At 34.0% G+C, this 14,227-nt stretch overlaps 1 protein-coding gene across 1 annotated transcript in view; it reads left to right on the forward strand.

The window, feature by feature from the left end:
* Positions 1 to 14,227, forward strand: part of LOC148956984 (uncharacterized) — a 247,290-nt gene that overhangs the window by 117,405 nt on the left and 115,658 nt on the right. The window contains exons 11-12 of the mRNA XM_089088075.1: positions 3,783 to 3,862; positions 10,440 to 10,484. Of these exons, the coding sequence (XP_088944201.1) occupies positions 3,783 to 3,862; positions 10,440 to 10,484 (125 nt within the window). The remainder of the gene's footprint in view (positions 1 to 3,782; positions 3,863 to 10,439; positions 10,485 to 14,227) is intronic.

Genomic DNA, 14,227 nt, shown 5'->3' on the forward strand with positions numbered 1-14,227 from the left:
TTGAAGTTGATCTGACTCCTTTTTTAGGAACTATGGGTTCTTATATTTCTTAACATTGGACGTGATCGTCTCTTACTAGGTTGCTAGCTACCGCTGCAACCCGGATGGCGCAATGGTATTATTTCATGACGTCTTCAGAAACAACAATATAATTTCGTGTATTTCTATTCATGTCATAGCTCTAATTTATCTAGTAGGATTTCAGACAAGGTAGTTCTAATGATGCACCTTTGTTTTGATCTGACTGTATTTTTAGGAGTTTTGGGTTTTTATATTTCTTAGCATTGGACTGATCGTCTCTTGCTAGGTTGCTAGCTACTGCTGCAACCCAAATTATGAGCAGCAGCCTAGCTGAGTGGTCTAAGGCACTGGTGTTAGCCACCAGTCTCTTCGGAGGCGTGGGTTCAAATCTTACCGCTGGTATACGATTATGTTTGAAAGACTGCAGTGTGAAAAGACATCAAAAATGCGGTTTTTGGTGGAAAAATTTATTGTATTTTAGAAATAATTTATTTTAGTTACTATAGATTTTTAACCCAATTAATTTCCTTTAAAATGAGCTATTGAACAACCCTCTACGATGTTCCAGTGCCAAGCTATCTCTGGATGCAAAAGAAAAAAAAAGAAAAAATATCCCGTTTAGGCAGAATGTTGTAGTAGCTGCCACTTTTCTTGATTTTCAAGCCAATATATTTCCCTTGCTCTTCAAGCCAAGGGACAGAAATTTTACTATACAGGGGTTTCGGACAAGGCGGTTCTAATGGTGTACTTTTGAATTTGATCTGACTCCTTTCTTAGGAACTATGGGTTTTTATATTTCTTAACATTGGACGTGATCGTCTCTTACTAGGTTGCTAGCTACGGCTGCAACCCGGATATTATATTTGATTCGGTAATCTTCATCATTGTGATAATGCTCCTTGATCTTTTTTTTGGCTCTCTCAATTTTTACTTCTCGATACGCCTGGTCGTTTGAATACCTTTGCTTTTCTCTTTTCAAGATACTATCTCTGTTGTCTGTGTAGTACTGTTTTTTTAACTTGCGTGCAGCTTGCTTTTATCTAACCATTATGTAATTCACGAATGAGACCATTTACATCTTTGTAGTTCTTAAGTAGTAATTATGACGTCACGGCGTAATGATTTTATTTCATGACGTCATGGCGTAATGATGTTATATCATGAAGTCTTCAGAAACAACAACATAATTTCGTGTTTTTCTATTCACGTCATAGATCTAATATAAAACTATGACGACATTCATTATTTATCTAGTAGGGTATCAGACAAGGTAGTTCTAATGATGTACTTTTGTTTTGATCTTACTCTATTTTTAGGAGTTTTGGGTTTTTATATTTCTTAGCATGGGACTGATCGTCTCTTACTAGGTTGCTAGCTACTGCTGCAACCCAAATTATGAAAGGCAGCCTGGCCGAGTGCTCCAAGACACTGGTGTTAGCCACCAGTCTCTTCGGAGGCGTGGGTTCAAATCTTACCGCTGGTATAATGTTTGAAATACTGCAGTGTGAAAAGACATCAAAAATGCAGTTTTTGGTGGAAAAATTTATTCTCTTTTAGAAATAATTTATTTTAGTTATTATAGATTTTTAACCCAATTAATTTCCTTTAAAATGAGCTATTGAACAACCCTCTACGATGTCGCAGTGCCAAGCTATCTCTGGAAAAGAAGAAAAAAGAAAAAAAAAGAAAAAAATATCCCGTTTAGGCAGAATGTTGTAGTAGCTGCCACTTTTCTTGATTTTCAAGCCAATATATTTCCCTAGCTGTTCAAGCCAAGGGACAGAAAGTTTCCTTTACAGGGGTTTCGGACAAGGCGGTTCTAATGGTGTACTTTTTGTTTTGATCTGACTCCTCTGTTAGGAACTATGGGTTTTTGTATTTCTTAACATTGGACGTGATCGTCTCTTACTAGGTTGCTAGCTACCGCTGCAACCCGGATTCTAATAGTGTACTTTTTGTTTTAATCTGACTGTTTTTTTAGGAGTTATGGGTTTTTATATTTCTTAACATAGGACGTGATCGTCTCTTACTAGGTTGCTAGCTACCGCTGCAACCCGGATTACTGTATTACAAACAGGAAAAAGCCTATGGCTTTTTCTTAATTGGAATAGTAAGAGACGACCTGCCTACAACCTACGATTATGACATCATTGATCAATCTTTAACATGAAATTATAATATTATTTTAGATACTATGGGCAGGAGGTTGTTCTTTACTCTAATCTTACTAGGTTGCTAGCTACCGCTGCAACTCGCACTGGAACCACCATATATCAGTTACTTTTGGCAAGAGATTGTTCTTTACTGTAATCATCCGTATATACACAGTTTTGTGGAAAAATCATATCAATGAATACCTTACTACAGCACAATGGATGAAAGTGTGCCTCATGAATGGAGGTTTGCTGGTTCAAATCCATTTGTAGTAAGGGATTACTGTCTGGACACGTAGTATCTAAATATTTGAAAAAGTTGCTTATTGAAGTGTCACTCAATGGTTTGGTTTGGAAGCAAGCAGTAAGGCAAAGTATCCAAAAGTGAGACTTTTGATAAGCCATAAACAATATATAATATTTAAATAATATTTAATTGACGAAATCATTTATAATTTTGTATGAAACAAGAGTTGAGTCTAGCAATTTTCAAGTTACGGAGAAACGAAAAAGAACTTTAAATAGGTTTTTTTTATTTTTCTACTCTGCAATACTTAGACACCAAAACCTGTTGCCCCAAGGAATGAGATTATTTTCCTCAATTTAAGTTTTGTATAATAAAAAAGACTAGAATATTATTTTGGAAAAATATACTTCAATAAAAATAATGACGCCATCTTGCTCATTGATGTAGTCGATGACGTTTGATTAAATATAGTGACATGTATACAGTTTACAGTTTCAGCAATATATATAGTGTATTTAGATATAGTGTGTATAGTTTCAGCAGAGTGATTAAAAAGCAAAATTCAGTTTCAGCTAATGAAGGATGAAATCACCACAATGAGCTCCTCCTGATAGCAAATTAGTTTTGAAATTTTTTTTTTATCTCGTCATTACCTCTAGAAACACTCCGTTCATACAACACACCCAAAATAATATGTTACAGTATTTGAAAAAAATGGAGAAGCAAATTATTTTTTCTTTGGACAAATATTGCTTATTTTTAACATAAAGTTGGTTTTCTACTGCATGAGCTTAATTTGCAAGAATCCTCAAGTGGAGCAATGAGGAGCAATATATCAGTAAATGCAAATTATGAGATAAGTAATCACTTTCTCATGATTTGAAGAGTAAAAAGAAAGTTTTAAGGCCCCCATTATGAATCGTTTGACTTGCCTAAAGTGTTATTTATAAAATATTACACTTTAAAAGCAAAAATGCGGAAAAATTGAAAAATAAAAGTGTGAAAACAGAGGAAAAGGCCGATAAAGGGTAAGCCTAATATAGTCAAGTTATTCGGTATAATGGCTAATGTGAAAATTCTAAAATCTGACACTTTAAAAGCAAAATATGTGGAAATATTGAAAACTAGAATTTATTCTAGAGCCAGAATAAAAGAATGGCCAATTTTACGGATGAAGGATAAAAAAATGACAAAGATTGTAATTTACTTGCTGACTGCGTAAGTTTCATTAAATAACTAAAAAAACTGTGTTCTGAAAAGCCATTATTTACCGGATTCTTACAATAAGAACACTGTTTGTTTCAGAAATGGTCAAATTCTAATTGAATTTTCCTTGAATTCAACCTATTTGTCTTTTGCAGGATACCCTGGCCCACCAGGAGATAAAGGTGACAAAGGTATCCCTGGAAGGCCTGGTACAACTGGAGAAAAAGGGGACAGAGTAAGTATAGTTTGTTCCGTAGAACTACATTCTAACTGAAGTCCACTTCACTTAGTTAGAGTTCAAATTATTTAATTATTAAAACCATGCAAGAGTAATAAAATTTCATTTTATCTAATTTCACAAACAAAAATATTAGACATATCAGAACATTTGAAGTTATTATTTTTTTGACTGGATTTCATGTCCGAATGATGAAAAATCGAACTTCCTAAGATTTCATGACAAAAAGGGATGAAAAATATTACGTCATTTTTAGACCTTTATCTGATTTGTGATAGAAATATTTGATTGGATTTAAATTCCATTTCATCGGCTGTTAATACTGAAGAATGTCCGAAAGATAGAAATTTAAATTTCATTGGCTTTCACGTAATATTTGATATTTGAATCATTGAATTATTTAAAATTATTTTGAATTACTTGAATTATTTTGAATTATGATGAAAAAGGTCATATATTGGTCAAAAAAGGTCATAAAAAGGTCATAAAAGGTCAGAAATTTCAATGAAATTTCATTTCATTGAATGTATAAAAAATACATTAGAATAAAAGAAAGATTAATTTGTCAGGTGTCACATCCAATAATAATTAAAATGCTATGCCATTTCGTGGACAAATATGTGGCCGAATATGTGACACATATTTGATCCACTTATAGTTAAAATAAGTGTTGAAAAGTATGTTATTCGCGTCAATAGATTTCTTTCTTCTACATATGGTGAATTCCAAAAAAAAAATACAAAGCTTAAATTTAAAAAAAAAAGTTGGAATACAATGTCTCATTTAAATTTAAATATAAAAAATAAAACTTGTTTCGCCACATTCAGTTATTTGAAATTAATATTATTAATGTGAACCGACGAAAGTCTTTACACTTCCCCTCTTGTGACCTAGCAATTTACAATTGAATGCTCTACCATTAAGATGTCTGTTTTCCCCTCCCCATGCAAATAAAAAATAGAAATAAATGACACAAGACTATAAAGGCTAAAGAACTAGCTCTTTGTCGAATCAATATCTGCGTATTTGCAAAAATTATTATTTCGGTTTAATTGATTTAGAATACATTTTTAACTCTCGTAAGAGTAAGGTTCAAGTCTATTTAGAACATGTTTTCTTCAAGGTTCAAGGTTTAATTTTAAAATATCTGTACAAAATAAACATAAATAGTTGGTAAACGCCGGAGACACAAGGTCGAATGACAAAAACCCGGTACATTAATTGGAATAAACCTCTTTGACAACAAAAAATAAATAAATGAGAGTTATTCCATGACTCATCAATAGACGGGCACCCACCCCACAAACCCACCGACACCCGGCAAAGATCCACCGAAAACACACCAATAGAAAAAAAACGGGCGAGCAAGGGTAACCGATGACCGGCAGCTCACAGGGCAAAACACCCAACAAAACAATATTTTCAAATGTACTCACTTTTTTAATATATTATTAATTCTTGAATTTATTTATAAGGATAGAATGAAATTGCTTTTTTATATTTGGAAGAGATTTGCTGCAATCAATAAATGGTAGATAAAGACACCATGAACCCGTTATTGAAAATAATGGCGAGAACCGTGATCTCTCTGTGCTTAATTTTAGGTGCTGAATGTCCCATTTATGTCGGGCTTCATAAGCATGGACATGTTGCACAGGGAAAAAATTATTCGAACGAAAGTACGGAGGTAGTTCCGACCGGTCATATTTTACTTTAAATAAAAAAGAATTAAGGGTGAATATCTGTGAAACAGGCAAAATTTTAGTTAGAAGATATACAGTTTCTGTTTTACTCTTATTAGGATTCGAAGACGGTGATGGTAAATATTTCTGTAAAATTAGAAGAGCCCGGTTTTGAAGAATTTGTATCGGTTTCACATGACATCTGAATGTTGCCAGATATATCAGAGGACAATACGTAAGATGGGAATGAACCAACGCAAAAAAAATTAGACGTAGGATTTCATATGGAAAAAAAAATGCTGAAACCTTCGCATTATACCAACCCCTTGAGCAACTTTAACCTGTAATCTATTAGAATGTTCTTTATATGACAGATTTTTATCAATAATAATACCCAGATACCGGAGTGAAGTTACTCTTTGAATTTGAATATTTGTAGCATGATCAGATATTGTTGAAATTCCTTGTGCTTTCTGCCCAATTCTACTATAAATGATAAATTTGGTTTTTGATGCATTTAAGGACAAACGATTAGCATTTAGCCATACAAGAAGTTGTGAAAATACGATTTGCAGCCTATCTTTGAGATTCTCTTCCGAATGTCCAGTAAGTGATGACCCAGTATCGTCAGTAAAAAGAACATTCAGACCAAGGTTTTCTGTAGCTGATGCAAAGCCATTTATGTGTGTTATAAAAAGTAGTAGGTCCAGCATAGAACATTGCGGAACACCAATATTTAACAACAAACATGGATCCGAAACTGTGTCGTTGATCATAGTCACTTGGGAGCGACCATTTAGGTAAGATGCGATAAAATCGTGCGCAGGTCCTCGTATCCCACCATGGTTTAATTTGTACAAGAATATTTCATGGCATAATGAATCGAATGCCATCTCAAGGTCCAAAAATATACTCGCCGGGATCCATTTTTTGTCCAGATATTCGAGAATAAATTGTACCATAGTTAATATAGCATCCTGCGTACTATGCTCTTTTCTAAATCCATATTGTGTTTTTGAAAAATAATCTTTTGAACAGAGAAAAGTATACATTCGATTATAAAAATATCGCTCCATTAGTTTAGAAAAACCTGAAACCCAAAAAATCCGAAAGAATAGGTCTATAATTCGAGCAATTAGTCCGGTCACCACCTTTACATAGCGGTAACACTTTCGCTTTTTTGAAAGAATCCGGAAAAGTTCTCGATCTAAATGAACAATTTATTAAATGACACATTACTTTATTAATACTAGGTAAAATGGCTTTAACAATATTGGTCGACGATTCATCAATCCCCGGGGAATTTCCATTCTTTAAAAGCTTACCAACCTTAGCAAGCTCTTCCTCTGTTACCGGAGTTAAAAAAATAGATTTTTCAGAAGGACTTCCTAGGTACGTACGATAATTACATTGCCCATGGGACGTATTACGTTGGAGCTTATTAACTACTGACTGCCCGATTGACACGAAATGGGAATTTATCTAATTTGCCATTTCTAGTTCCCTTTCAATTGTATTGCCATGGGCATCCCGTATGTTTGATGGTGAAGAAGACGTCCGCCATCAATTTAAACATGAGTTGATTAGTTCCCAAGTTTTCTTTGGGGACTTACTTACTTCATTAAAAGAATCGAAATAAAATTTCATTTTAGCTTTGCGTATTATTTTTGAAAGTAGGTTTTTATAATTTTTGAAAGTTCTTCTATTTTCTTCACTTGGGAAAGATACTAAAGTTTTATAGAGATTGCTTTTATGTTTTATTGACGTCAAAAGGCCGGGCGATATCCATGGTTGGATGGGTTGATTATATTTCCGTTTTCTTTTTTTTTTACTCTTGGGCACGACTCATCAAGTGCAGCATTAAATTCATCTAAAAAATAATCCGTCGCAGAGTTTATTTCATCAGCATCAAATACAGGAGACCAATCAGTCAAATTCAGTTTATCCTTTAAACATACTATATTTTCTTTATTAATAATCCGGGTTGCTGTTTCTGGTGATTTTATTTTATGAATCTGGTATCTCACATCAGAAATTAACATAAAATGATCAAAGAAATTTGTCAGAACAACCTGCGAAGACGTGGCTGGTGTTGTTAAAAATATGATGTCAGTGAGAGTTGCACTAGTCAATGCAACACGCGTTGGAATTGTACACGAAGGAATTAGGGAATTCGATGTCATTAATGTAATAACTTCTGTTGTATGGGTATTTTCTTTAAATTCCAGTAGGTTTATATTAAAACCCTCTATAACCACAACATCCTTATCGACCAAAGATGCTAGTAAAGTGTCCAGAGATTGCAAAAAAAGCGGTATTGGGGCCGACGGGGGCTTATATACAACATAAACTTGATTTTTTATAGTCCCAAGCCGACATTCAACAGCCAGTATTTCACACACTTTTTCAGCATTATATTTTTCCAGTTCTGGCAGTCGCTCAAACTGCGCTCCATCTTTCAAAAATAACCCAAAGCCGCCTTTTTCATGGACAATTCTATTATTATTAATGATAATAGATTCATTATCGGGATTTTCACATTATAATTTGTCTCATAATTAATAAATGTTTCACAAATCCCCAAAATGTCAAATAGATTTGCTGGTAATAAATTTGTTAGTTCATCAATAGAACTCATGAGTCCTTGTACATTCACAAACCCCATTCGCAATGAATTATCTTCAAGTCTGTTTATTTCATCAGGAGAAACGTAGGATGACGGTCTTATTTTAGAAAAAGTGTTGTTTTCTCTTTGACCGAATACATGTAAAATACCACTGCCGAGTCATGAAAACCTATTATGCTTATCATCCTTTGAGAAGACCTAAGTTAAGGAGGTATAAGTAGAACAAAAATAACTGGGGTAGAAATAATCGAAAGAAGCTTAAACCGATCAAGCCTAAATAACAAATAAAAATAAAAAATCTACATTTCTCAAACACAAAAACGAAACAATTATCAATCTAGAGCGGGATTGATCTAAAATCTATACACTAGTCGCCTTAAATATTTCTTATGCTTTTGCCCACTGCGACTCAGAATCCGATTTATACTCTAGCCAGAGTTTGGCCCCTTTTTGTTTCACTCGTGTGAGTTGTGCGGATCCATTATCTCGCAGCTCCTTACCCTTAGACAGTAACTCGTTTCAAACAGAGTTTAGTTTGGCCGGCAAGTCCGTGCGAATCCGTACCCTAGTTCCTTTCAGCTTCGATATCGAACTGAAGATTGATTGAATATCTTTTTCTGACGACACTGTTACGAAAACTGGAGGGGCGATCGGTTTACGGTTAGACACATTTGATTTCTGAGGCACCCGGTAGCACTGTGATATTTGGATTTTATCTGTGATTTCCATTTTTTATGTTAATAGCGTAGACACTTTCGCGAGAACTGTCTGTTGGTTTTTCTCTTTCGGTAATCCGAAGATGATTAAGTTGAGTTTTCGGTCTTTTACTTCGATTTCCAGCAGTTTTGTTTCGATTGTAACACACTTTGACTTTTGCTCCTCAAGCTGGCTTTCTAGACTAGCAATCTTCGCATCACGAGACTTCGATTCATTTTTCAAAGTCTGAACCTCATCTAAAATCGAGGACAGTGTAACAGCAAAATCTTTTTGTTGGTTAATTATGAGATCCAGTTTCTTTCCCAGTGCCTTCATTCCGTCATCAAACGTTTTCTGGCTGACTGACGACATATTTCTTTAGCTATAAAATCCACTCTCAGGTGAGATTTATGCTTTCATTTAGAATTTCATCAAATACAGACTTACTGGCAAGTATCCAAGCAGTATCTAAATGTCAGAGACTGGTTTAACGCCGGTATAACTAGTCAAACAAGTTCACTCGTTGAATGATATATCGCTACGTCTCTAATTAAAAAATTCTGACGTCACAGCTATAATAATTCACTAATAAACAGTAGTGGTCAAACTAGCTGACTACGCAAGCTAAGCTGATGAGATTTTAATTATGTGTTTTATTCGACTGAATTGAAACTTATTTAGCTGTTAACTCTTTGAACTCTAATTCAATACTGAACGATTTATAATCGTATTTCATGATTTCTCTATGAACTAGGTCATCATGATTTATTTCTACTCATCGTTTACGCTGGTGAATTAATAGTTTTATTTAAGGTCAGGATTACATTTCAAACAAAAAGATACAGTTCTTTTGGTAGAAGTGCCACCGTTTGGGCTCTGGCAATTGAATAAGTGGTGTAGTTGTTGCGGACACTGATCTATGTAGATGCATTTGTAAAATCTTGTACCCATTCTTCATCAGTGGGTTGTAAAAGTCATGGGGCCCATATGGAGGGGCAGCCCTCCTGGCTGAATGATGCTACCTTATATTTTATACTTTAGTTTTGAAATTTCTATTATACAGCATTAAAAGTTCCAATTAAACCAGGCAAGCCCCACCTGAAATTCAGCTTATGGGCGCCCATAACACCCACAGTTAAGCAGAAGAACAACAATAGTCGAGGTTAACAGTTAACCTCGATGGTCACATAAGAACGAAGATTTATATATTAGTAGCGAAAAAAATGAATTCAAGGTCTCAACGGGTACCCACTAGGAGGACTTACCATTCACCTTGAAGTTCTTATGGCTATATAAAACGCTACACAAAGGAACAAAATATAGCCATCACAAAGGATACATCAAATTTATAAGGATACAGATGTTTCTAATAATGCTAGAAAAATGGTTACAACCCGAACATTATTGTTCATTTTTATTTCAAAACGTCCTAGAATTATAATTCAACAATACAACTTGCAAATTACTTATAAATTTACATTGTTTGCTACGAAATGAGTAAAGTGTCTGTAGTGACTTTTAGGTTAAATTCTAAGTATGTCTCATTCTCTTCTTATACTTTCTTTTTCAGGGTAATACTGGTATACCTGGCGAGAGAGGTGAACAGGGGCCACGGGTAAGTCTTTTTTCGTTATTTACCTCATTAGTCTCTGCCAGCATGTTTATTTAAATATGTTTTGAATGGTTAAAATGCTTAAGCAAAAATTTGGAAATTATTTTCATAGTTTAAAGTTTTACTGCATTAATATTTTATTGTTTGGAAAAATGATATTAAAAATTTTTGTTTAGCAATATGAAATGGATATTAAAACAAAAACTAAACTAAGTAAAAAAAAACATTCTAAATGAATTGGTGTTTTTTTTACACGTTTGAGATGGTTTTGGCACAGAAAAGGTAACAAAAATAAGCTTTGAATGTAAAAATGGAAAATCTATATAACCATTTAAAAACATGTCGTTTAAACGGCATGTTTAAAAACATGCCATTTAAAACCATTTTAAAACATGAGGGACAACGTACAAAATGGCAAAAGAATAAGTAATAGGTAAACAAAATTAAAAAGCTAAAATATCTTGACAAGCATAAAAGCAAAACAAATACTTAAAAAGTAAGGTGTATGTCATTTACCTATTCTTTTTATGTTTTAATAGGCTTAGACATCGTAGAGCACACACTTTCCTCTACGTACGTAAAATGCGTTTCGTAACGTACAGAAATATTTTTTTTGTTCACAAATATTTCTTTTTATTCTATAAGCAATCAACTCATCTTCAAGATGAAAGAAAAACGTTTTTCAATATTTTCTTTACCTTTTGTATCTTTTATATTTCTTGGTATATAATTATCTTCTTGTTGATTTTCTACCTTTCTAACGATATAAATAATGGGTTGAAAACCACCCTGCAATGTAAGATTTAAGTGTTGTAACAGCAAGTTTGTAGTATAAAAAGGGGCTTGGATCACAGTCAATGTTTTTTTCCAAAATTTTGTCTATAGAATATATTCTGTTCCAAACTGGCTCTTCACTGACAAATATTTAATGTCTCGAAAGTTCTTATCAGCTAACATCAAAACATTGTTTTCTTTAATTCTGATGTTGAATACTTGAATAGACTCTTGTTTTTATTTTTATTCGAATGTATATCCCTTGCAGGAAATATCCTTCAGATTTTTCTTGGCAATTCGTAGCAAAGAATGAACCACGTTGTCATCACTTTCACCTAAGTGATGAAACATTCTTCGGATTTTCTTGTCAATTCGTAGCAAAAAATGAACCAAGTTGTCATCACTTTCACTTAAGTAATGAAATATCCTTCGGATTTTTCTTGGCAATTCGTAGCAAAGAACGAACCACGTTGTCTTCACTTTTACCTAAGTGATGAAATATCGTTCGGATATTTCTTGGCAATTCATGGCAAAAAAAAACCTCGTTGTCATCACTTTTATCTAAGTGATGAAATATCCTTCGGATTTTTCTTAGCAGTTCGTAGCAAAGAACGAACCACGTTGTCCTAACTTTTACCTAAGTGATGAAATATCCGTCGGATTTTTCTTGGCAATTTGTAGCAAGGAAAGAACCACATTATCATCACTTTTATCTAAGTGATGAAATATCCTTCGGATTTTTCTTGGCAATTGGTAGCAAAGAACGAACCACGTTGTCATCACTATAACCTAAGTGATGAAATATCCTTCGGATTTTTCTTGGCAATTCGTAGCAAAGAATGAACCACGTTGTCATCACTTTTACCTAAGTGATGAAATATCCTTCCAATTTTTCTTGGCAATTCATTGCAAAGGAAGAACCACGATTTTCTTGGCATTTCGTAGCAAAGAACGAACCACGTTGTCGTCACTTTTATCTAAGTGATGAATTATCCTTCGGATTTTCTTGGCAATTCGTAGCAGAGAACGAACCACGTTGTCGTCACTTTTACCTAAGTGATGGAAGGCAATCTGTAGCAAAGAAAGAACCCCTTTGTCATCACTTTTATCGAAGTGACGAAATATCCTTAGGATTTTTATTGGAAATTCGTACCAAAGAACGAACCACGTTGTCATCACTTCTACCTAAGTGATGAAATATTCTTGGGATTTTTCTTGGCAATTCATAGCAAAGAATGAACCACATTGTTATCTCTTTTATCTAAGTGATGAAATATCCTTATGATTTTCTTGCCAAATCCTAGTAAATAACGAACCACGTTGTCATCCCTTTTACCTAAGTGATGAAATATCCTTCGGATTTTTCTTGGCAATTCGTAGGAAAGAACGAACCACGTTGTCATCAGTTTCACCTAAGTTATGAAATATCCTTCAGATTTTCTTGGCAATTCGTTGCAAAGAAGGAGCCATGTTGTCATTATTTTTTACAAAAGTGATGAAATATCCTTAGGATTTTTCTTGGAAATTCGTACCAAAGAACGAACCACCTTGTCATCACTTCTACCTAAGTGATGAAATATTCTTGGGATTTTTCTTGGCAATTCATAGCAAACAATGAACCACATTGTTATCTCTTTTATCTAAGTGATGAAATATCCTTAAGATTTTCTTGCCAAATCCTAGTAAATAACGAACCACGTTGTCATCACTTTTATCTAAGTGATGAAATATCCTTCGTATTTTTCTTGGCAATTCGTAGCAAAGAACGAACCACATTGTCATCAATTTTACCTAAGTGATGAAATATCCTTCGAATTTTTATTGGTAATTCCTAGAAAAGACCGAACGAAGTTGTCGTCACTTTTACCTAAATGATAAAAGGCAATTCGTATCAAATAAAGAACCACTTTGTCATCACTCTTATCTAAGTGATGAGATATCCTTCGGATTTTGCTTGGCAATTCGTAGCAAAGAGCGAACAACGTTGTCATCACTTTTACCTAAGTGATGAAACATCCTTGGAAATTTTCATGGCAATCCATAGCAAAGAAAGAACCACGTTGTCGTTACTTTTACCTAAGTGATGAAATATTCTTTGAATTTTTCCTGGCAATTCGTAGCAAAGAACGAACGACATTGTCGTTACTTTTACCTAAGTGATGAAAGGCAATACGTAGCAAAGAAATAACCACTTTGTCATCACTCTTATCTAAGTGATGAGATATCCTTTAGATTTTGCTTGGCAATTTGCAGCAAAGAACGAACCACGTTGTCATCAATTTTACCTAAGTGATGAAATATCCTTGGGAATTTTCTTGGCAATTCAAAGCAAAGAAGGAACCATGTTGTCGTCACTTTTATCTAAGTGATTAAATATCCTTCGAATTTTTCTTGGCAATTCGTAGCAAAGAACGAAGCACGTTGTCATCCCTTTTGCCTAAGTAATGAAATATCCTTCGGATTATTATTGGCAATTGGTAGCAAAGAACGGACCACGTTGTCATCACTTTTACCTAAGTGATGAAATATCCTTCGGATTTTTCTTGGCAATTCGTAGCAAAGAAAGAACCATGGTGTCATGACTTTTATGTAAGTGATGAAATATCCTTCAGATTTTTCTTGGCAATCCTTAGTTTTCATCACTTCAATCTAAGTGATGAAATATCCTTCGGATTTTTCTTGGTAATTCGTAGCAAAGAACGAACCACGTTGTCGTCACTTTTACCTTAGTGATGAAAGGCAATTCGTAGCAAAGAAAGAACCGCTTTGTTATCGCTTTTATATAAGTGATGAAATATCCTTCGGATTTTTCTTGGCAATTCATAGCAAAGAACGAACCATGTTGTGATCACTTTTACCTAAGTGATGAAATATCCTTGGGATTTTTTTGGCAATTCATTGCAAAGAAAGAACCACGTTGTCATTATTTTTACATAAGTGATGAAATATCCGTCTGATTTTTATTTATTTAT

The sequence above is a fragment of the Artemia sp. Qi Xiang Cuo genome, chromosome 1 (assembly GCF_049724085.1).
Source record: "Artemia sp. Qi Xiang Cuo chromosome 1, ASM4972408v1, whole genome shotgun sequence".
Taxonomy (NCBI): Eukaryota; Metazoa; Arthropoda; class Branchiopoda; order Anostraca; family Artemiidae; genus Artemia; species Artemia sp. Qi Xiang Cuo.